At 35.5% G+C, this 25,944-nt stretch overlaps 1 protein-coding gene across 5 annotated transcripts in view; it reads left to right on the forward strand.

Moving 5' to 3' along the window:
* Positions 1 to 25,944, forward strand: part of LOC132697481 (netrin receptor UNC5C) — a 472,678-nt gene that overhangs the window by 321,378 nt on the left and 125,356 nt on the right. For all 5 annotated transcript variants that reach the window (XM_060663046.1, XM_060663049.1, XM_060663051.1 and 2 more), the window contains one exon: positions 5,238 to 5,519. In XM_060663046.1, coding sequence (XP_060519029.1) covers positions 5,238 to 5,519 — 282 coding nt within the window. The remainder of the gene's footprint in view (positions 1 to 5,237; positions 5,520 to 25,944) is intronic.

The raw sequence follows: 25,944 nt of genomic DNA on the forward strand, positions 1-25,944 counted from the left end.
AGCAAATTGGTGCAGAGCTGAATATTTAATACACTAGACTGGCACATAGTTAGACTTTTCCATACCAGATTGCTTTCTAATTTCAACACGATGCGCTCTGCTATTTAGGTACTTCCTATCTTCATTATTTCGAATATCGTTTAGTGGTTTAACTAAACGAGTTTTTGTACTAACGTATGGTCTAAACGACTGACACCCTGTAATATTTCCAAGTACGTTTCCAATAAAGACGGGATCTTGCGTTTTTTCTAGAACGTTGCTTTTTCGCAACGATACTCGGCGATTAACGTAGAGAGAGAGAGAGGAAAATAAAAAAAAAAGAAATGAAAGAAAGACTCCTCAGCATCGAGGAAGTAAACTTAATTTAAGTAAACACCGTTTGAAAGAAGACGGGCTCTCTAAAACCATCCCATTTAAACATAATTGCAAGTCCCCTTTGACCCGCGGATTAACTTAAAAACTTATAGGTAGTTTTAAAACTTTGATGCTTTGCCGTTTAAAGTTAGATTTACTTTTGGCTTAATTAAGCTTGAAACGGCGGAATGTTTTGCCGTGGAACGGTTGTGTTAGTGTCGCGGTTGATATCTGATTTGTGATAATAAAATAATTGAAGCGGAGTTGTAGAATTAGCACACTTATAAAACTTAATCCAATTTTGGTCAGACAGTTTGGGACTCGGAGACGAAGAAAGAAGGAACTTCGAAGATACATTCCGGACGTTATCTTATAACGTGATTTTGTTTAATGGAGAGAGAAAAAATATGGAAAAAGTATCATCTGACATGAAAAGGTATGACAAATTTATCAACCAGTTTCTGGACCATCAACAATATCGGGACAAACGTTGTCGTAAATTCATATAACGATAGCTCATACCAAATATACGTTTAGTCACGTTATCAAGCTGGCGCCATTTACATATTTTCCTTTAATTATTTTTTTTTGTATTTTCGTTATGTGATATGGCTAAATGATCACGTCAAGCAATTTAGTTCTACAGATTCAAGTTTCATTGGTGATAATGGGTTCAACGATAGCTTTATTTAGTTTTTGAATACCTGTTTTTGCTGGGTAACTCTGGAACGAATATCTCTGTGACACCTTACGTCCTACGTAAAGCATGAGCTAAGATATTTAAATTCATTACAGAGCTTCATCATTCCTTCATCGGTACCAAACTCCTGATCATCAGCAAAACGTCAGAGAAAGAAGCAATCGCTTTCTATTTGAATATCCATCCCACGGTACATTGTACCTTATCTTCGGCATATAATTTGAAAACTGGGTTCTAGCAGGAAGCCTTTTTCTATTTCACTTTGTTCTCATTTCTGTCATTTATTATATGGCATACCGCGTTTTAATAAACATTAAAAGACATCTAACTTGTGCTGAATTTAGTCAACTCTTTCAATATTTCTAAGTCTACGACCACTAAATGGGTCCCTATATTTCTTGCCTTTTGTCTTCTCTATAAGGTGCCTTACCGTGCAATATTATTACAGAGTAAGGTAAATTGAATAGAGAAAAAAGCATATCATCTTAACTTGCTTTTGTGGAAACCCAAATACAGTCGAACTTCGATAAGTCGAACTTCGAAAACTCGAATTTTTGATAAGTCGAACCAAATTGGTTGGCAATAGCGTCAAAAGTAGGAAATGCGTGTTAGTTTGTCTTACTCGAACTTCGGTTACTCGAATATCTTGATAACTCGAACGAAACATTTAGGGCCAACTTCGATAAATCGAATTTTCTCGGGGAACCCCCTAATTACGACCGATCTTAACCTGTCTTTTTAACGTATCTATGCAAGCAGTTCAGTTTCTGTGCTTGCTAAGTTCACTTGTATGACTTACTAGTTAATATTAAGTGAAAAATACTGTCCCTATTCAATTTACACATTATATTAAAGACATTTTTGGATTTTTGCATTTGTTGATATGTCATCAAAACGTACTTTAAAACTTTTGTCTGTTGATCAAAAATTCAAGTTTATAAAAGAAGTGGAATGTGGCTCAAAAAATAAAGATATAGCTGTGAAGTATGGGATTTCGGCAAGTACAGTGTCTACAATTTTGAAAAATAAACATTCAGTCATCACCGCAATGGAACGTTTCAAAGAAAACAAAAACAAGAACATTACACTAATGGATTGTGTTGACGACATAACTACCGCATGGAATATCGACGTTAATTTTGAAACAATTTCCAATTGTTTTAAAAAAGCCGGTTTTGGTCAGTATTCTGAATGGGAAGAAGAAGATGAGATTCCCTTGATTAACCTAAGTGAACGCCTGAAAGAAAGGAGTGAAGACGAAATCCCAATAGAAATCGAGTTTAAAGCTTGGACAAACATTAGAGGTATAGCAGAAAGTAGCACCATCAACGATTTTATACATGTGGATGAGAATATTGTTACTTCAGAGTTTCCTACTGATGAAGATATTGTCGAGTCCTGCGGATCCGAACCGGTACAGTTAAACATCGAAGATGACTGGAAAGTGACACGATGGAGGAGGAATTGGAAGATGATTCTCAGCAACCACCTTCAGATGAATTGGTTAAAAATTCGTTGATTATCTTGCGTTCCTATTTGAAAACCAGTGAATACACAACCAATTTCATCTATGATTGTTTAAATAAAAAACTAACCAAAATAAGAAATCCGGTCGTCAGTCACAAATAACTGACTTTTTTTCAGTGAAAGTGTAAATTTTAATATGTACATACATATGTATGTAAATGTGCAAACATACTATGTTTATATATACTGGGTACATATACAATACATTTGTATGTACATATATTATGTAAATACATACATACATATATACTACTATTTCATAATTTTCGTTTTTTGTTCAAAAATCATAGATGTTAGGGCATTTATGTAACGTATAATTCCTTAAAAATGAATGAATAAATGTTCATTCATAAAAAAGTACATGCATTTGTAGTTTTTATTAATGATTGACTCTATTCGAATTTTCTACGTGTGCGACGTTTCGGGCGCCCTCTCGTTTGAATTTTTTTCAATTAATTGGAGAAACGAAGACAAAGTAAAATTATTATTGCCGCTAGAAAATTTTTACGCGTTGGCGGCAGCGGGAGGTTGTTAATTTAAAAATTCGAGTAGTATACCGTAAGCGCTTGTGAAAAATCTACTTAGGGGGCCTATGAATAATTCAGTCGGGAATTAAAGAGGTAAGTTTTACGGTTGGAATTCGGTTAATGAAATAATAAAGTAGTTTTGGAACTTTGACTACGTTTTCTTCGAAGGACTCGCCGATAATATCGTCTTCTATTTTATCGCTTTATTTGGAAGGTAGCGAATTAAAGCATTGATCCTATATAATTTCACTAATATCACTAACGTAAAGGTAACGCCACATACAACATTTAATAATAATAAAGTCTATTATTCCAAACTACCGAATGCGTAATGATTTCGAAGCCAACTAAGCCTAAAAAATTAATGGCTGACAGGAATTTGAAATAGTAAAAAAAAGAAACGAGAAGTAGTAAGAAAGGAAGAAAAGAGAAATATGTTTTGCTACGTACATTATTCAACGGCTATCCAAATAAATGTCAACGTATTAATATAAATTTAGGCTTCATTTGTTTTTTAAATAAGCAAATGCATATTGTAAACTTATTTATTTTATATTTATTAAAACAGATTTTACAAAAACTCTTTTTTTGTGGTTAGGCACAGCTAACCAACGTTGGCGACGGATATTTTAATATTAAAAATAATTTCAGTAACTGAAAAAGTAATATCTATTAAATGATTGTTGTTACAAAAATGTAGTTCTTCATTATTAGCTACATCATTGTTTCAATTTATTCCGTTTTTTATGCTTAAGAGAAGAACTTTGAAATTTTTAGATTAAGATATGCTTTCTTTTCAGTCACTATAGCGGATGTAGTTAAATTTCTCGGTAGTTTGTGGTAATTCTTTTGTAAATTTGATATTCTGGGTTATCCAAGCAGTATACGGATCACTTATTCCCCTTGTTTTTCTAACTGGTGAAAATGGTTAAAACTGTGGTCCTGAGCAAAGCCACTTTACACTAATATCCTGGAGATCATCCGTCTTGAACCAGATAACATTTTCCAAAACGCACATACTAAAAGATGGTCCGAGATCTTATGTCTATTACACCAGAATGGTCTATCTTTTTTAAATTTCACACGTCATATAGATAATAAGCAGATTTTCCCCATTAATGAATTAGGATATAAAGCTCTGCTACATATAACCAGAAATATATTTAGGGCTACAGATAAAGGCAAGCTGACATTACTCACCCCTTTAGTTTACTCGAAATATTTTGATACTCTTAACTACCAAATTTTTGTTTGAATGTTAAATTTTATTGCATTTTCAAAAAACCCTATTAATCTTTTAGCTTCATACCTACAAGATCGATCTCAAGCAATAACATATAATGCTGTAACTTCTTCATTCATAAACTTTGATAAAAGTATACCTGGTTATTATGCAGAGAACATACATGGTTTCCTTTCTTTTTTTCTTGTGAACTATAACTTTAACAAGTTCGCGAGATGTTCACTAAGCATTGTTTACAATTAAATAATAGCAAAACGGCAGTAATTCTTTTTGATGATACGGAGAGATTTCTATTGGTTAGTCATTCTATTTAGATTAATAATAAAAAATTTAATTTTGTAATTCAGTGAGAAACTGAGTATTGATAATAAAAAATAATTTGATATGTTCAAATAATATTTCTGAATGTTTACAAAAGGCTATTTAATGTTAAAACTTATATAGCAAAATAGTGAATTTTTAATCAACAAATATAAAACAACTTTCTGTGAATCTCTGGTTTTGTCTCAGTTACGGGGAAGCACTGTACGGCTCTCGTTTAAACTATTTTGATAAATAAAATTAGTCAGACATGTTAAAAAGTCAATTGGCAAAATACTAAAAATGTTAAGTTTCTTCATTTTTTAAGTGCACTCGGTATAATTATGGAACATGCAACAATATTTGCTAATATTAGTATTTTAGTTGTAAAGTCAATAAAAACACACCCTATATGTTGCACACTAAAATGACCGCAATCTTATACATTGCTTGTTGACAGAAATAAGTTTCGCTAGAAGTGTCTATTAAAGTCAGAACAAATTATTAATGCGGTTTTAGATTTTTTTTTATGATGTGGCAAATTTTATTTTTTACTTCAATATTTACAATTGCGATTTTTTTGCAGATCTTAAGAAGCAATTCGAGGTGACGCCTCCGGAAGTGCTGCGCGTGGAGATGGGCCAGCACACGGAACTAAAGTGCGTGCCGCCTCAGGGCATGCCACCTCCCAGAGTGTACTGGCTGAGGGGCGGGCAAGTTTTGCAGTCCGATACCTCTGTCCTCGTAACCAGCGAGGGCCAACTTTTGATAGGTCAGGCGAGGTCTCAGGATACTGGGAATTACACTTGCGTGGCGGAGAACATCGCCGCCAAACGAATGGCACCTACATCTCAAATCGTCGTGTACGGTGAGTCTCTTGTTTTGGTTCTTCGATATCATCGGCGTCATTTTTTCTCAAACGTCTGCAAACTATTTTCTCTAGTACCGGGTGTCCATTTTTCGACGGTTTTACAGGACGGGATATTCCGCTTATTAGTAAAGATACAGGGAAGTCGTTTTCTCGACACTATAATTTAAACATATTTCAAGAAAACTCTGACCGATAACTGTTTCTATAAAGTTGCGGAATTCATCTAGAATTTTAATTGACAATTGTTATCTGTTCGCTTTGCATGAAAGTTCAGCTATGTCTGAACAATTGATTCCCTAATGCCTGTCCATAATAACCAACCGATAGGTACTTCTTCAGTGTAATGTAACAAGTTGATATTTAAATGTGAAAAATACTACTTTGATATCCGAAATGGTGACTATCGGTGACCATCTATCTATCAATTTTTATTTGGGCTGTTCCAAAGAAAATACTCAAACATATTGCATCTATATGGAAGAGAAGTTATATCATCTAATCAGGGAATACAGAAAATGTGAAAAATTACCGAAGTATAACTGAGCAATCGGCACTTCCCAAATTATTCTAAAAAATTTTTTTACTGTAGCAACTTTTTCTGTAAATATTAAAACATTCCGATTATGGTAAACATAACCTCTATTCCGGATTTTCGATTGAACCATTGCACATGGCGGACATTATTCCTTGATATGTGGTCAGTGATGCTTTTAATGCAATGCAGAAGAACCGCTCATTTTCTTCGGGAAGATGTGATCAAGTGTATTTTGTAATGAAGAAGAGCAAAGGTTAGGAGTTTATTCAGATTTGATGTCTGGTTTTATGATTGTGTTCTGTAACTCCTGATGAATTTATCGTAGTCTTAATGCAATTCTTCAAATTCAGATTTTTTTATTGATGTATAAATCTTAAAATTATACATGCGTCGCAAAGTCAAAATATAATAGAATTTTAAAATAAAAGTAAAAAAAAAAATAAACACCTCAAATCCACTCCAATTAAATACATAAGACACCAACAGTTGGGATTCATGATAATCGGAGTTAAATTCAGGCATCAGATGAGGTAGCAATTTTTTTTTTACTAGTAATAAAATTGACAATGTTCAAACAATAAATAACATTAGTTCTATTTTATACGGTGCCAATACAAACAAGTACAATTTTCCACTCGATATGATAACAGAGCAATGGTATTCATTTACTTGTTCTACCGATTTTTTTTTCGTTTGACTGAGACGGACATTACACAGGGATAGATGTTTCGGCACACAGATTTTCTTGAAGTGTCAGACTTTTTCTGTAAATATTAAAACATTCCGCTTATGGTAAACATAACCTATATTCCGGATTTTCGATTGAACCATTGCACATGGCGGACGTTGCTGCTGCCCGGTTCCAATAAAATTGTAGAAATCGGTTGAAATTAGTGTCGTTTAAAGAAAATTTTGTTTTTTACATTTGTTTTCTGAAGTGATAGAGACGTAGTGCCTATAATTTCGAGAAATAGTGTTCGTTTTACGCGGATGTACGCGGATTTGTGATGTGTTATTCCATGATGTATATGTTAGCACGATTTCCGGATATCCTATATGCACGCTAGTAACCAGGCCGGATGGGATCGGATATCTCGTATAGGATAATTGCGGGAGTCGTATGAAGAATCGGTCATTTTATGACAATATTTAGAAGTTATTCCCGTTTTTGTATATGTTAACTAACCTGGAGGATGATGGATTGGTCCAGATCCTTCTTTAAGGAAGGCATACTTCAGGAATTTGGTATATGTGACACTCATCGTAAGCTGGCCGAGCCACCGATTGCAGTCGTGGCCATTAGAAGTAAAATCCAATCCAACCTCTATTCCGCATTGAATTATAGAATTCACTTTTATTTAAACCTACCTTCGAACACGGTAATTAGCTTAGAATATTGTAAAAACGTTTATCATTTAATTCTTTTCTTCCACGAATAAATATTGGAATTCTGAAAGTCCCATTATGGTTTTCACAACAATCCATATTTTGATCAATATTTTTGAGTGTTCCATAGTAGTCGAGTTGGTTTGCCCGAATTTTCGTAGGTAGCTGATTTTGTAAAGTATGGTAATGTCCCACAGGCTTAGCAGAAATTTTAGTTGCCCATGTTCACGCGAGTGTTATGGTATTATCTGACGACGGTTAAATTTTCAACTTAATTTCCGGTTTGCGTTGAGTTGAATTAGCACGTGACGCGCTGAATGTTTTTTGTATTTTTTTTATTTTTCAATATAGTCGTCGTCTACGACGCCCATTTAGTAAGTTGACCTTGGTGGTTAGGTCGCGTAAAAATTTTTATTTCTTTCTTTTGCAGCAATTTTTATGGAACCCCAGTCCCAACTTTAGTTAGATTGCAAATTTAGTTTTTGTTTGTTTTTTTTTTTGGATTTTTGTGTTCCGATACTCTCCGATACCCTCTGATATTCTTTGTATACTTCTTATATAAGCTAGTACAAACGAAGCAGCTTCAGATAAGCGGCCGTAATCGCCCAGGAACTTTGTAAAATCTTTCGCTTCGAATTTAAAATAATCTATTTCCTTTTTAAATTTTCCATTTTAAAAAACTAGTATTGCCATATATTTAAACTATCTTGGCAAACCGATAATTCCTATATTCAGAATCTAAAAAGGTTATGTTATTGCCCAGTTAAATCTAAATTTACTCCATATTTATGGCCTGCACATTAATAAATTCAAAAGAATCCAGCGAAAATTTCTAATGCACTTGGCATTCAGGATGGATGGTCACCACCTCCACTTCTCCACTTCCACCCCGGGGCTGTGACCATACAGCGACCTCAACCAATGCTGGAACGAAGGTCCCATTTACTTTTGCGTCGAAGAATTACACTATACTATATCTCAAGGGTTTCTTCCTTGTCTGACGCAGTCTCATGTCGATGTTGAATAGTCTTGTTGTTAAGTAGTGTATATTTTTATCATTTTCTCTTTTTTTTGCTTTTGCTTGTTATTGTCTTTGCCCAAGTATTTTTAATTCTTTCTAAAACTAGTGTGTTAAAACATTGTTTTGTAATTGAACAGATTTTGAACTAAATAAAGCGTTGTTATTGTAATTACCGAGTGGGACCTCGCTTTCATAACGGCCGGGTGGCTATTTAAGTGCAGATTTGACGTTTCGGTCTGTTTCGTCTTCAGCACAGTGTCACGCCACTTCCTAAATAAACCCATCAAATCCCGTCCGATTCCGAAAATAGATTTCGACAGTTGCGCGGCGTGGCGACTTTGTCGAGCGAATTCAATTTCCTCTGAGCGAGTTTTAAACGAGGAAATTTTAATGATCCTTTCTAATTGCACTAGGCGGGTTCTTTTTGGGTTTGATCATAATTTGTCTTGAAGTCGGACCCGGTTGTTAATGATACCGAACCGAAAATACTCGAGAGTCAAAGTATTCTTTCCGCGACTTCGGTGACTGAGCTTCCGACACTAATTATTTTTAAAAATAGCTCCCCCGGAGGAAGGTGCGAGGGCGTTGTAGCCGTGGTATCATCAAAAGTGCACAATTAGGATGAGATGCCGTGAAGTGTACACTGTCACTCGATGTTGTTTAGTTGGTTCCGGGAATTAACAGGAAAATGTTTTGCTATTCCCCAGATTAAAAAAAAAAAATAGAAACAGATTTCGTAGAAATATACAAGTTGGTAAGACTGAGCATTTTAGGGCAGAGCTCTAACAATAGTATCACTAAACTTTGCGGTTTTATTCTAACTAAATAAGTTCATCCGCGTTGTTGTGGATCACATTTCCTTTTCGATTTTTTCTCCTAAGTATTGAACATAATTACTCCAATTTTGTTGTAACATGTTGAAATGCTTCATCTATTAATCAACGAATATGTTGAAATCCGAGTTGTTCATTTCCACATATCACTTTTCTTGATTATATAGGATCTCAATAGAGTTACTGGATACCTAAATTTACAAGGATGGTAGGGAGCGTTTTCCATAACAACATTTTTTTCCATTGTTATGTAAACTGGGAATTGGAAACTCCTCAAACCATTGTTATAAACAATTTGTCTGAGTAAACACTATTGAGTTTGAAAGCATCACTCACAGCTGCACTTAAACTCAATTTTTCGCAATTTACTAAACACCAAATTATTAATCACAATTTTCTCCTATTGACTACCATCGACTTTACAAACAAATTTTAAATATGTTACTTTAATCTTTGTATGAGGAATCCATTTAAAATTCTGGGACTGCTATACGATTCTCGCCAACGCTGTGTGTTGGACTATAGACTAACTAACCAAAACAACTCATTTCATGCTTGTCTATGAACCGTCATCGGTTAGCATGATGTGGAGTTGCTGCTGATGAATTTATTTGTCGTAGTCGTAAGGATCTTTCGTGTTTTATTACGATACTTGATATTTTTCTTCCTTTCTCTTCAATTTATTCTTTGACGCATATGCACGAAATGCTAAGCGGCTTTCTGGTGTCTCAAACGGGATTTTGTGTTTCATGAATCGAAAATTTTGAAAATTGGTAAATCGGGTTTTAACATTATTCCTTGATATGTGGTCAGTGATGCTTTTAATGCAATGCAGAAGAACCGCTCATTTTCTTCGGGAAGATGTGATCAAGTGTATTTTGTAATGAAGAAAAGCAAAGGTTAGGAGTTATTATTTTATTTATAAGACACCAACAGTTGGGATTCATGATAATCGGAGTTAAATTCAGGCATCAGATGAGGTAGAAACATATACTCGGTCTACTAGCCTTTCTGTTGGAAGATCCAAAAATTGGGAGGAAAAATGCATTGCGAGAATGAACGAGTCTTAAAAAATCAATTTCTTATGCCACACCTTATACGGGTGTGACGATTTTGATTTACATTCATACATAAAAAGAAATGGCACACGAGCTATAACTCGCACAGCTCTCCTCTGTAGGGCAAATACATGCATGAGGAGAATGGCACCACACTTAGCTTAGCATAGCATAGCTTACACATGGAATGCAGGAGTGCGTAAATAGCTATCTGTCCACTGCTAAGTTGTTTCGACATATATGAGTTCTTTGAAATATTCGTGCAGACATAATTCATTATATTTCTTAAGAACATCTCATATGTGGTTAATAATGTTTTGTATGTAAGGAGGGAACACTGTGGCCAGTTGCTTTAGGACAAATTTTAATTTTGTTTGGGAGGTTGTGGTGAAGTGTACTTTGTATTGGAAATTATTTGAGAGAAGAGCAGATGACAGACGTTTTAATGCTGGGTTCAGTGATTGGATTTAAGATAGTATGATGGCTCTATAAACACGAGAGTTGATAACCGATGATTTCTCTTCCGCATGACATTGTATTAAGGTATTAATTATTAATAATCCAATGTTCCTATTAATAAGGAGAGGAGATTGATATTAATATCTAATTCAATGGTAAAACGTATGTTAGGGTATGAGTTTAAATGGTTGAGAAAATCTCATAGGAATTATTGACCATGAGATCAAATGACAAGAGTTTTGGTTTTGGACGGAAAGAGCCGACTGCTTTCTTCTTGAAAGCTTCTGTTCTGTTATTTGTTCATAAATTTGATCGTAACATATATTCCAGTCAAGCATTTCCTAACTAGAATAAAAAAATATGATTCTTCAGATTTTAATATATCTAAAATTATGTTACGAGCTTTAGAAATAGAAACTTTAGTAACTACTAGTAATAGTCGAAACTAACCAGAATATTGCAATTTAAATTGTTCAATGAAGTGAAAAGAATTAAGTATGAAACCATTAGTTTTTCCTGAAAAGGATTTTAATATAGAATCTAGTATTTTGCTAGATAAAATGTTGGAAAGTCAACAAACAATAGGTTGAATGTAATGGGGCCCCGTGTGAATCTTGGGAAGTCTGTAAAGCGATGAATTTTTGAGTAGTGAGGGATGATATAAATGTTTTCTAATATAGAGGTTTGTAAGAATATCTTGAATCTTGCATATTGTCAATCATTTTTTAGATGTGTATATTTTGATTGTAGGCGACGTTTAATCAAAGCAAATTTCCAAAATCGTGTTAAATAACGGATATATTGTCACGCTATTTTGCAATCCCGTGTACAAATTTTTACAGACCGCAGTATAAGTCGGTTCGCGGGGCCGGGATGAAATCGCCATTGATTATAATGCCGGGAAGTTAATAAGCGTGAAATCCATTAACTTCATCGCACATAATTACCGAAGCGGACGCGCGGATTTAATAGTTTTATCCTTTCATCGAACGGGCTTCGTGGACACGGCGCGCTATCGCGCTGACGGACATTTTTTTTCTCCATTAAACGGCGAATTTAAAATCCGTTCCTGTGTACGATCTTGTCCGATTATGGTCGTTGTTCTGCAACTATGTATATATGCACGTTGTTTGGTTTATTTTTAAATTAATCGGTACGAACGGTTAATGACGATTCTTTACGTGAAGATGTGAGCCGGGTTAACCGATCTTGTTTTATGGCATTCATTTGGGAAAATTGAACTGAGGAGGCTTTTACTTGATGAAAATCCATTTATCAAAATAAATAAGAACTAAAAGTTCAGATTTTCACGAAATTATATATTTTGACATGACACCCTGTCTTTATCAAATCAAATCAACATTTGATAAAGACACGGTGTTGTCGAAACAATTGTCATGTCAAAATATATAATTTCGTGAAAATCTGAACTTTTAGTTCTTATTTATTTTCATTCCTTTCATGAGTTGCCGAAACGTGTGGTGTAGTCAAGGAGACGTGTCACAGTTCATAATGTCTGATAAAATACATGGTTATACGTCGGAATTGAAAACAATAACAAAAAATGAAATACATTTCCGGACTTCTTTGTAGAGTTGAGGCAAGCAAGGAAAATCGAAGAGCGTCGTTATTTCTTCTCAATAAAGGGCTAAAACCGAAATAATTGTTATTGCCAACACTGTTCAAGATATATCTAGGGCTCGCATTAAGAGAAAATGTAGCAATATGGGCATATGGGCATATGGAAAATTAATAGAAGGTTACAAAGAACGCACTGCAAACAATACGATTTACCGGATAAATCGTATCGGTGATTTTTAAATCGTTCCGATAAGTTTTGAAATACAATTTTCAAATTTGTACTTTTTCAGTTTATTGTCGCCTCCCACACAAGACATGTGAGCCCATTTCCTATAGTTTAAGTATGGTAACTTATCATCGTTTATATTTTCTTCCCAAATATGACACAACCAATCTTCTGGTGATTGAGTGACGGTAAATGCAGCACTTTTCCAACGCATTATGGCACAAGCACTTTTTTTTCACTTATTTTGCCTTCTTTCTTCGCTACGTTTGGTGAGCTTCTAAATCGTCTTTGCAAGTTCAGGAGTCATATATATGTTTCCGTTTAACAATATTCATGCGTGAATACACTTTAATTTTTCATTTGAAACGTTGAGAAACCACTGTCATCCACTTCAAAAATGGTGAGTGCCATTAAACCGTTTTCATCAACGCATTTTTCCAATATGTCGAAAAATTTATAAATGTTTGGTTGTTTAGGTGATAAATGATGTAATTTTATACATGAATAATACCAGGCTTTGCCTGCCATTTGCTTATTTACAGTAAAATTGTGGGAAAATATACCAAAAATATATCAGGTTCACTATCGCTATCATCGCCTGTTCTAATTATTATTTGTTCAATATTATTTGCAATATGGATATACAATTGTTCTGCTTCTCCTATATGTTTAATAGAGGTTGCCCAACTTTGTGGAGGGATGTTAAAAATTTCGGTTTCTATAAGTTTGAGGGCACTGGAGTTAACACGGGGAAAACATTGTTACGACGAACGGCAGATTTCAGTTGGTGCCAAACATGTTCAGTGGGATTAAATATACAGTGGTAAGGTGTAAGCCTTAAAACTGTATGCACTAGATTTTTCAAGCTTTCTAGAACCTCAATTAATTGCTTTTTGGTATAATCTTCGTGAAAATACATGTCGTTATTATTCATGTATTTTTGGATTGTTGCTTTTGTGTCACATGAGGAAGGGGTTTTGTCTACTGTGATAACTTGCATTGTCAATAACAATGACGCTATTAGGAGGAATGTTTGGAACTAGTTTGTTTTTAAACCAACTTTCAAATAAATCAGCGGTGATGTTTTCATGACAATCCAGAGAATAATCTTTAATATTTTTCGCAGACAGAGAGAAAGTCCATTTGGAATCCAACCATCTTTGGAGCCAGCATGCAAAATATTTATTCTTTTACCTCTTTTTGATGGCGCGTTTGTTTCATACTTATCAGTTGAGTCAACCCAACCCATTTCCGGGATATCATAAGTGTCGAACCAGGTTTCATCCAAGTAAATAATTGGCCTTTGTTATTCTCTGTAAATCCTATTTTTTTATAGAAATTCCAGTCGTCAATTCCGAATTCTAAAAGATTCCATTAAAACTTGCCTTTTGTCAATTTTTTTAAATATAAAACCCATATGTTGAATACACTTCCATAAAGTAGTTCTGCCACATTTAACACTGGCTTCATCTTTTTCAAGCCTCCTAATTAAGATATCTAATATAGGCCGTATTATATCTTGATCACTTTCATCTAAACTCGGGAAAATGTCAGCATCGCTCCTTTTTTTCCTCGCTGAAATGGGATTATTCACAATTTTCCATACAGTTCATGTTGGAATTTTTGTCAATGTGGCCGTTTCTTCCAAAGATGCTTGCTTGCTGGCACCACGTTCAATGAGAGTCAAATAAACATTGTTTATAACTTCCTTAGTCTCAATAGAATAGTGTTTTCTACATTTGGGCGGGAGCATCTCCTGAGATACACTAGACTCGCACATATTTTGCATAATTCGCACACGATTCAACACACGCTGTATTACACACGAAATAAGAATGATTACTAATAAACTTAAACTAAGTAGTATTCCAAACCAAAGAATATTAAACACAGGTAGGTATAGAATTATTTTCTATTACGGACCACAATTTTACCTGAATTTAAATTCCGCAACTTTAGGTAATAATCTTATTGCATTGTATGTTTCCCATTCAAAAGCAATTGGTCACTTTCTTATATCTATGAACAGACCGTACCTACCGATGAAACCCAAATAGCCAGATGTGAACTTTCCCGCAATATCGGGGGCTTCAATTTGCACGTCTTATAGAGGATTTTTCCTAGATCGTTTATAAAGCAACTAGCCTTTCTTATTCTATTACTCAGGTACCGCATTGGCCCTATTATAATAATTCTCAGGAAGTACACATCGTCAATTACTGGGCCTCGTCGTTTCCACGATTTTCACCAGTAAGTACTTTCTTGTGACTCGCCCCGGTCGGCGCCCTTCGTTCTCGATAGGTAACTCGGGCGTAATACCAATAATAACTTAGTGTTTCTACAAACCTGCTTGTGATTCTACATATATTTTATTAAATTTTCTTATTCTTAAATAAATTCGCACTGTTATACGTTTCGCCTCTATGTGAATAATCTATTGGTGGAACGACATTCGAGACGATACGATATACCCCACCTAAATGGAATACGCCGGGATGAAATTATCTCTAATCTAAATAAGCAAATAATATTCAACATCTTAGTAAAAAGTGTGACACCCACTGAAATGGATTATTGCAGACGTGCAAATATAAAATGCAAAAAGTGACCAACCAAGAAATAAAAGAGATTATGGGCGTAACGTAAATTGGAGAGAGAGAGAGAGAGAGACCTGGTTGATTATTTATGAGAAAGCCGAGACCAATGGAGACAGGAAACCGGAAGACGTCGTAGAACAGCGTGAAGCGAAGTCCTTCGAATTCCTTGAAAATTCCTATATGCCTAGTTCCTTAATGCGAAAGGTTAAGGAATGTAGATTCGCAATGACAGTTCTCATTAAACAGGGTGAGCAACTTAAAGGTAACTTAAAATTAAAGTTCAGAGAAATTTGCTAATTTCAGTTTTATTCACTTCGAATCGTCCCTATATTCTTTCTTCTATTTCAATCACAAGTGTTATGCTTTGTTATAGAACCCTTCTACTTGCGCTGATAACAATTCCTGGGGGTTTAATTTCTTAGAATATGTACAGTGTAGAACAAGTGAAGAGAGAAGAAAAATTTCGTACAAGCTCCAGCTCATTTTCAGCATATCTATCTAAAATTGCTTCTAATTTAAAGCCAATTAATAATGTTCTTTGTCTGCGGTCAGTATTACAGCTGGCTGGAATCTGTTCAAAGTAGGGCTTTCTCTGATCCAAGGTTATGTGGGGAGATTTGTTAACATCCATGACAGTTTCTCCGATTTTAATATATTGCTGGGCGGAGATGAACATCCAGTCTCACGATGCTGTCAATGCTACCTTTAGCATAGATAGCTGTGCTATAGTCCTCAGGATATGTTGTTGCCGCAAGAGTCAAGCCTGACAGATTATATCTGAAGGAAAGCTGATCAGCAGTAGCAGTAGAATGTCCGCATGATTGTCATTGGTAAATCTAGGTACATAATCTTTTTCCTTCTGCTGTTAAACATTCATTTGTAAAATTCTCGGACGTTCTCGCAGTCCCAATATGTGATTATTTCACCGTAAGATTATCACGTTACCCAGGGGGCTCGTCTACAATAGCACCTCAATGGGCCCTGAGGGGCACCGTTCATGCTCCTGCGCAAGTCGGTATATCGTTGACTGTTCAACTTTAGTCATATTCAAACATATTCCGAATATTTGGTTTTAGTGGAAAGTCATTTTCAACAACGAACGTTGGCAACAACTGTCGGAAAGTCACTATAACTCTAATTTTAAACACTAAGGCACGGGTAGATCAACTACCTGCCACTCTCGGGACCCTCGGCAATCAGCATAGGTGCAATCTACGTCAATGAAATACGAGTTAAAGCACTAAGTTTGACAGTTGAATAATAATTTATGACTCTCTCGTGCTGGGAAACAATGCATAATATTTTCCTGTCCACAAAGTCGAATGAAAAAAGAACTTTCCTTCCAATCCTTCTTTTTCTAGTAAATTTCGATCGTCGCATCCCAAAAATTGGGCTATAAATCACCGGCGTCCCGTCGAGATTGTCACCTGTTTCGAACAAGTGTCAGCGCGCGACACATATAACAGGAACAACAAACAAGCGAGCGCCCAAATCTTTCACTATCAAAACATTGGAGCTATTTTTCCGGAGGCAGCCGACCGGTCGCCAAACGTCAACATAAATATTTTACTAAGGCCGCGTTAAAACAACGGCAGTCAATCGAAAAATAAACAGTCGTCGGGCGACATTTACGTGAGTTAACGTCGAGTTTTACGAGTTAAAGAAACAATCGACGAAGTTGGAGCTGCTTTGCTGTACGCCTGGGTGGGTTTTAGGAAGTCTAGGCCGACACCATTCTTTAGACCTTGTTTGTGAATTTCTTTAATGAGAATCGAATAATTAACAAATAATTGAATCGTAAATAAACAAAATGAAACCTAAAATAGTTACCTATTATTTTGAAAACTTTATTTCAAAAAAAGCACTACGTTAATAAATTTTTACTGGCAGACTTTGATTATCATGATCCACTAAAGCAAGCCAGAGTAGCAAAGCCTACAAAGCCTTGGGTAACCGATAACCTTCAATCCCTTATGACAGAACGTAACAATACCCTGAAAAAGTTTAAACAAACTAAATCGAATAACGATTGAAATTTGTGTGATTTGTGTAATTTAAAAAGCGAGATTACCTTAACTTTATTTCAAAACAAATACCCTAAAACGACATTTACCAAAATGAAAATTACGTTGTGCGAGGCATTAATACCATCTAATTTTAATTTTGCAAGTTTTCTAATATTGTATAACCCATAAAATTAATAAACTTCAGTGGTTGAAGATGTCCTAGCAAAAAACTTAAAATTTTAAAAATAAACTTAAGCTAAACGCTGATATGCATAAACGAGATACCAGAAATAAATTAACATTGTCACTATCGAAGCACAGAACAGCAGCATACCGATATAATTTGACTTACACCAGCATTCAACTTTATAATTCTTTGTCACATGATTTATACATTCATAATGTCGAAAAATTCGAAGTCCTTTTTAAAATCCATTTATTTCACAAGCAGCTAGAGTCTTATGGCTTATTACATGGATAGTACTAACTCAATATATTGAGACTAGACAAATTTGTTCCATTCGGACCAGTGGATAATGATATATTTACTATCTTTTCGGTACGTAATGGCTGGATTTATGAGGCTACTTTGTAGAGTTAAGTTTGAATGACCCTCGGCTTGCATATATTTATATTTTGATTTATTATTATATTATTATTATATATTACAAGCGTTGCTATAAACTTACCGACCTACAAGGTTCATTAATACCCAAAAAAAATCCTCGTTTCCGCTTCATCTTCTTTCTATTTTGCTTTAACTCTAAAGTTGAGAGCAATAGATTTTTCTTCTTCCTGTCTAAGTTCTTATCGGTTTCAGAGAAACTTACTTTATGGTCTCAATACAATATTGTTGTTGCAGTAAAACCTAAGGTGAATTTAAAATATTTATAGCTTTATAAGTTATCAAAAAGTGATTTGGGAAAGCAATGTCAACTTAACACTCTTTTAGTGCAAATAGAGGCGGTATTAAACTTTGTGTCGTTTATCGGCGGATTCATCATCTCTCTCCGCTTTGACGTGCCGATAACGTTGTAGATTTGAATATAAATCGGCTGGATAGGTTTCAATTGATATATGCAGGATTTCTAGAGACGTTGGCGTTTAGAATATCTCACAAGTTTGCAAGTCACAGAAAAATGGAATACTGACATTAAAAATATTAAACTGAGAATAGTGGTGGTTGTTAAGATAGATAACGCCCCGTCTCTTCATTGGCCGTGGTTACTGAGGTCCATCCCGGAAAAGATGGAGTTTTTAGAAAAGTTACTGTGAAGACTGCGAGAGAGAATTTTGCGCGTCCGGTTTTAAAATTGTGCCCTCTTCTAGACCAATAAATTTACAGTAACACTTTTGTATAAATAATTTGTAACATTATATATATATATATATATATATATATATATATATATATATATATATATATATATATATATATATATATATATATATATATATATATATATATATATATATATATATATATATATATATATATATATATATATATATATATATATATATATATATATATATATATATATATATATATATATATATATATATATATATATATATATATATATATATATATATGATGACACTATATTCCGGGATATCATCCGTTCGCTCGTTGAACTCCGACTGGAATCCTGCAGACGTTTCGCCAAAATCTCACTTGCCATCTTCAATGCTCGCGCTCCGAAAACACTTCGAACACTGGGAGGTTATCGGCGGTGCTGGTGCTGAAACAAAGCAGATGTTGTTTGTTTGTTTCTTATGGCTAAACGATGTTCTTCGAGCCTGGCTGAAATCCTTCTGTTGGTCTGTCCCACATACGTCAGGCTGCACGATCCGCATGCTACACTGTATACTCCTTGGTTTTCCACCATAGACGAACAAGATGCGGAGTTAATTAGGCAAGATGTCGCCAGAGTCTTAAGACAGTCAAAACCACCGCAACCAAACTTAAGCAGAGAAGAAATGCAAGCCTTAAGGAATCTAAACAAAAACGAAAACATTCTAATAATGCCAGCAGACAAAGGAAATGCCACTGTCGTCATGAATACGTCGGATTATAATGCAAAATTGGAGGATATTTTGAACGACCCAATATACAAACTAGTCACCAGAGATCCCACGACATATTTGGAAAAAACAACTAAGTCCAAAATTCTCGATTCATCAATAAACGAGGATACAAAGAAGAAACTTATTCCGAGGGAAAAATCGAGTCGTTGCCCAAAATTCTACGGGCTCCCAAAGATCCATAAGGACGGGGTTCCCCTGCGTCCAATCGTAAGCGCCTTTAACTCACCATTATGCAAGCTGGAAAAACATCTGGCCAGTGCACTTCAGCCTATAGTGGAAAAGGCAGATTTCTATGTTAAAAACTCAGAACATTTCACTCAGATTTTAGGTTCTCTCAGGATGGACAAGGACGACATTATGGCAAGTTTCGATGTCAAATCCCTCTACCCGAGTATTCCAGTAGAAGAGGCACTCTTGCTTATAGAAGAAAACGAAGATCTTCCGCCATACATAATGGATCTGTCAAGACATTGCCTGAAAAACGCTTACTTTATGCACAACGGGAAAATTTACCGACAAATAGATGGAGCAGCAATGGGATCATCTCTCTCACCTGTGATTGCCAACCTCTTCATGATTTACTTCGAAAAGAAAGCAATAGAGAAGGCAAATCTGAAGCCAAAACTATGGACAAGATACGTTGATGACGTATTTGTTGTATGGCCTTTTGGCAAGGAGGAGCTTTTGAAATTCCTAGATCATCTGAATTCCATTCACCCAAGGATTCAATTTACAATAGAACTTGAAGAGGATAACAGTCTGCCCTTTTTAGATGTGCACATCACAAGGACCGAAGATGGACACTTGGAACACACTGTCTATAGAAAACCAACACACATTAATAGATATCTGAACGCTAAATCTCATCACCACCCATCACAGATACAGGCAGTGGCAAATACATTAATTGCTCGGTCCTTCAGGCTCACAAATGAGAGGAACAGAGATAAAGAACACATTTTTCCATCCGTGAATCAATACGTGAGAATATATATATATATATATATATATATATATATATATATATATATATATATATATATATATATATATATATATATATATATATATATATATATATATATTTCTTTTAGGGAGGGGGATATGTTTTCGCCAATATGAATTTATTTTGTTTGATTTGCATTTTTATATTTTCGGTAAAACGCTCTGTAACACCGCCTTAAAAACCTATCTAGGTCAGTCGAAAATCAGCATCGGTCGGTAAACCCACGAAATTAAAATCCGGTATACGTGAGTTCAAAGTTTTGGGGAAAAACAGACTTCGGTGAGTTTTCTTTCCCTTGGTTCTTCCTTCCCACTATTTTCTTTTCTTCACCAAGAGTTTAGTGTATACGATCGCCGACAGTTCGGGTAAGTCAAAATTAAAATTTAATTGCGACAAGTTGGCTAAAGGCCACACCAGTAAAAAACTAGAAAAAACCCTATAAAACCTGTGAAGTTGTGAAAGTCCACGACATCTCTATTCATCAACCTTCTTCCTCCATCATTCAAACAAACAATCGCATCATATATTAATCATTCCCTGTAGTTTGTACTACTTCTTACTCCAGGTAATTCTAGCATGGCTGTACAAACATGAAAATATATTAGTACTAAGTTTCACGCAACCTCAAATCAGATTTAAAAATGGTAACCCCTAACGCCATCTTAATAATAACCCCCTCGCGATGTTTCATTGCAGACCAATTACCCCCCGTCGTTCTCGGCGAGAGAATTACTGTAGAAAGTAATAGGTCGGGTTCACCTACTGCACCTCAAAATTACGTTTGAGGTTCTCAAACGACCCGAACCGTTAAACCACCTATTCGACTACTAATAAAACAAGCGAAGCGGTATTTACGGGAACGGGTGTAATTTGTAGTGGGGGGGGGGGCAGTTTGCGCCGAGGAAATTGGAAACGAACTCGGTCACGCAATGTCACATGCATAGAAAATCGCCGAAGACTAAATCCCACCCGATGATGAATAATTGATGTTTGTCGGTCGATGGTATTCGTGTGTAATCACTAACTTTACGGCCGACGCGGAGGTTTTAATTTATTAAAACGTTTGGGCCCCGAACTAACCAGTTTCCTGGAAAAGTAAAATTACTTTTGGTATAAGGGCAGCAGCTAATCTTCCTATACCTGAATACGCTACCAGCATGTCCTTCTTACTGAGGAAGCTTTTGTACAGTTGAGAGCAGAGAGATCACGTCCTTCAATAGATAGAAGACGAACAAGACACGAAAGTACATTCCATCGATCTCTCTACAGTAGAGAAGCAACTTACTGGAAGAAAATCAACACATCTACTCCTCATTTCTCCTCCCAACGCGTAGGATGCTGCCAACGGCTTCTATTTATATCACATCTTATAGGAAAGAGGAGAACAGAAAAATCATGCATAAGGCCATAGTTGTTGGACACTGTCTCACACTTGAGTTGTTCATTCATCCCTTCGACGAGGTTTAAATTTATTAAAACTTAAATTTGTTACACTATGCGGAGGAGTATTTTACTTACCGATTACTTATGGAATATGGGCAGCATCAAGAAATTGTTTTCTTATTCCTGCACTATCACAACATCCTTTCTATTCATGAAACTTTTATGAGGTTCACTTCTGGTTTTTGAGTTTCTAGGGTACGTGAGCATCATCAGACTCTCTCAATATAGAGCGAAGACGAACAAAAAATGGAAATGTGCTTTCCATTGACCTCTATGTGGACCACATACTCCTCATTCCTCTTCCAAATCCAAGGAAAGCTGCGAAGGCATCCGATCCAATCAAAATTATTAATCTGGATGGATAGGACCTTATGGTCTGGATAGGAAAGAAAAGATAAAGAGAGCAGAAAAGTTACTTATAAGACCACAGCCGATGTATAGCAACTGCTATTTTGGAAGATATCGGGAGCTAAATGAGGTTTGTGGGTTTCTTCAGGAACGACAAAAATATTCCAGAAAAAGTTATTCATATTTTTATTTACTTATTTGCCGAACAGAGTAATTACAATTACGGGACAATATGTAGAATGAAAATAACGGGTGATTCGATAAGAGTTTCCACATTACAATCTGAAATATTTTTTAAACGCCGCTGTGTTTGTTTACTATCATATGAGATTTTTAACTTCAAAACATAAACAAAATTAGTTATGTAGTAAAGTGTAAAAATTGTGCAAGCCTATTATGAAAATGGTCGATCAAGAAAAAATGCATTTCAGGCTCTACGAGAATTTTTCGGCGCCCAAAATCGACCTTCTGAGAGGACAATTTGGAATGTGGTTCAAAAATTTGAGCAAACTAGATCTGTAACTAACCTCAAAGTCCCTCAACGTGCTCGTGCAGGCCGGTCAGATCAAAATGTTGCCATTGTTCGCGAAAGTGTAGCCGAAGATCCAAACACATCGATTCGTCATCGATCGCAGCAAATGGGCCTTACGTATTCAACCACACAGCGAATTTTAACAAAAGACTTGCATCTACACCCATATAAAGTCCAAATAACTCAGGAGTTGAAGCCTCGAGATCATCAACAGCGCCGCGTGTTTGCAGAATGGATACGAGGACAAGGGGTTCATTTTTCAACGAAAATCATCTTTAGCGATGAGGCACATTTTCACGTTGGTGGCTTTGTAAAGAAATACAATGCTCGTATTTCGGTATTAGAAAATCCAAGAGAGATTATTCAAAAAGCAATGCATCCTCAAAAAGTGACTGTTTGGTGCGCATTTTGGTGCGGAGGAATAATTGACCCTTTTTTTTCGAGGATAATGCGGAGAACGCTGTTACGGTTAATGGTGTTCGCTATCGAGACATGATATCTGATTTTTTGTGGGAGCAGTTGGAAGGTATGGACATTGAAGATTTGTGGTTCCAACAGGATGGGGCCATTTGTCACACTAGTTTTTTTTTTGGGTATCTAAAAAGCAGAGTGTATAGAAATAAACCAAACACTATTCCCGAGCTGAAACAGGAGATTAGACGCGAAGCATAGAACCTGAATTGTCAAAAAGTGATAGGAAATTTCAATAAACGAATTACGTCATGCCACATCAGTCGCGGGGGTCATTTGAATGACATCATCTTTCATACCTAATTGTAATACACTAATCTAAAATAACAAATAAAAATGTTTGTATATTTTTATATTCTTCCGAGTTTTTTTTATTATTTTAATGTGGAAACCCTTATTGAATCACCCTTTATAAACAATCTAAAAATACTCATCTCGTTATACTTTCAGCATACTCTATTCAAAATACTGTTCAGACCCAGGTTGGAAATATATTTTGTACAGCAAAAAGTTTCCATATATTTTGTTCTCGAACATGCGATTTCAAAGATTAATTTTGATAGCAAAAAAAGGTCAGTCAATTAGCAGATCAACAGGTTTAGGCAGCATTTCGCCTCCGCATTTCTAAAAATGAGATGTATTAGGGCGTCATTTGGAAATCACTTCGTATGACGTGCCTTATCTTGCTATTGACTTTACTAAACGCATTTGAACAACTTCAAGCCAGTGTACCGAACCACGGAAAAGTCAAGTAAAGACCCATCTGTTTCTTGTAATAAAATTCAACATTTTTTCAGCTAAAGAAACTATTAATTTTACATGATCAATGAAGTTTGGTTTTGGGTAGTAAACAAACCCTAAATGATTTGTGTATTCAACCCTTCTGCAAAATTGTGTTATTAAGTTCAGTTAATTCCGCAATACACAATCTCCAAATAAAAATTTTGGAAAATTTCTTAAAGTTATTCGCGAAAATTAAATGCTTGGAATCAGAGCAGACTCAGATAAATCGTCAATGAACACACCAAATAGCAGTGGAGCAGCTGAGGCCCGCCAGATGTTTAGATGTAAGAATTTGATTGAACCCCATTGCAAAAAGTAGACTGGGGTTGATAATTCAAGTAAGAAGGAGAAACTTTGCTTATTTTTTTACTATAACCTCAAACTTTGATAGATTAACATCACCTCTGGTATACGCGATATACATCTCTGAACTAAACTTAATTACTTTGTAACACAGCCAGTTTTGTGTATTAGACCTGGTTTTGCGATTTTTCGGATATCTGATAATGCATTTTATTAGCAAGATTAGAAGCAAAAAGCTTTTCGTGGATTTGTTAATAGTATTTTCAGAAAATTCGAATCTTTGCGTGCAACATTCGCTCATACCGAAGCTTTAATTCGTCCATGTGTTTATTACCTTTAACCTGAGCAAGCAAAGAAAAGTTTTTGTTGGCTAATAATGCCGATAAAAAAAGATTTCTTTTTAAATCCAGCACATTTAGAAGTTCGCGTTGCACTAGGAGGTGATTTACTTTTTCCTGGATTGTGATAGTCCCCTTGCCGGTTGCTTTTAGTACTTTGTTATAGGCTAATTTTACAAAATTCTAAGTAGTTTACATTAAAAGTCATGTGCGTGTTAGCACCTGAATCCAAACTTCGCTGTCATCATCAGAGGTTAAGAATGTGTGGTTGTGGGTATTATAGTATTATTTTTGCTATTCTTTGGACACTCGCCAATCCAATGTCCTCTTTCTTTACAAAAAGCGCATTTTGTTCTCTTCTTAAGTTCACGAATATCCTGCTTCTTTTGCTCTTTATTGGTGGCCTCTAAAAACGGTGCTAAAAACGGCTTTTTGGACATGAAAGGCAAGTGCATTCACACTTTCCTCGTCCTCGTATGAACGCTTATCTGCTTTAATGAGCCTATTAGGTTAACGTTCGGCTTCCGGCGTTCAATCTCAGGCTATTCTAAAAACTAAGAATTTGGTTGGCACGTTGCTTAGTATTTTTAACACAACCGCTGATTCAGGAGGTTTTTACCAGAGTCCTCAAGCATTTTGCATATACTCTACAATTTCTTAATTTAAAGAGCGACCGATTCTCCAGTTGTCATTTTAAATGGTTAGAATTGCTCCAACGCTTAACTTAGCTTAGCATCGGCGGATGTATCTCCATACAATGCTTTCAATTTTTCTCAAATTTCTTGCGGGGAACTAGAGTTGATTAAATTTGGGTGCAGTTTCGACGGAATCGAAGTGACGCGCACCCAAACTCTATTGAAATTATCCAGCGCATTAAAACAGAACACCACTGCAATCCTCCAAAGAATCGAAAATCGACGGCATAAATTGCCGATCAAATTGGACATTTTCCGAAAGAGCTGCTCGCGCTATATATACCGTAAATGGGAATATATTGGTAGAGTTAGACGTATTATGAGCCTTTTCCCTTAGGATTCCCTATTTTGTATGCAAAATCCAATACGGCCGAGCCGACGAGAGGAATATTTCCATCCAAAATATTGCTTGTCTTATGGCGAATATTTGTTTGTTAATATGTTGTTGCCCGTAATTGGGAATTGCGCGTTCAATATCCAATGGAGACGACATAATTATACTCCTTGGTCTTCTTAGACAAACTTAAATTTAATCGGAATAAAACTGAGTTTGTTCAGGTATAGGAGTTTCTCTATAGCTTCAATCAAAGATTAGAATCCTGTGGATTATTGTTCTAATTTAGAGGCATTTTTCTTAAACTGTGAAGATTGCAATGCAACAACGGACGCAGGAGGAATCAAGATTTGTAATTAGTATTACAGTAGCTGTG

The sequence above is a fragment of the Cylas formicarius genome, unplaced genomic scaffold (genome assembly GCF_029955315.1).
Source record: "Cylas formicarius isolate icCylForm1 unplaced genomic scaffold, icCylForm1.1 PGA_scaffold_1__22_contigs__length_36826433, whole genome shotgun sequence".
Classification (NCBI taxonomy): Eukaryota; Metazoa; Arthropoda; class Insecta; order Coleoptera; family Brentidae; genus Cylas; species Cylas formicarius.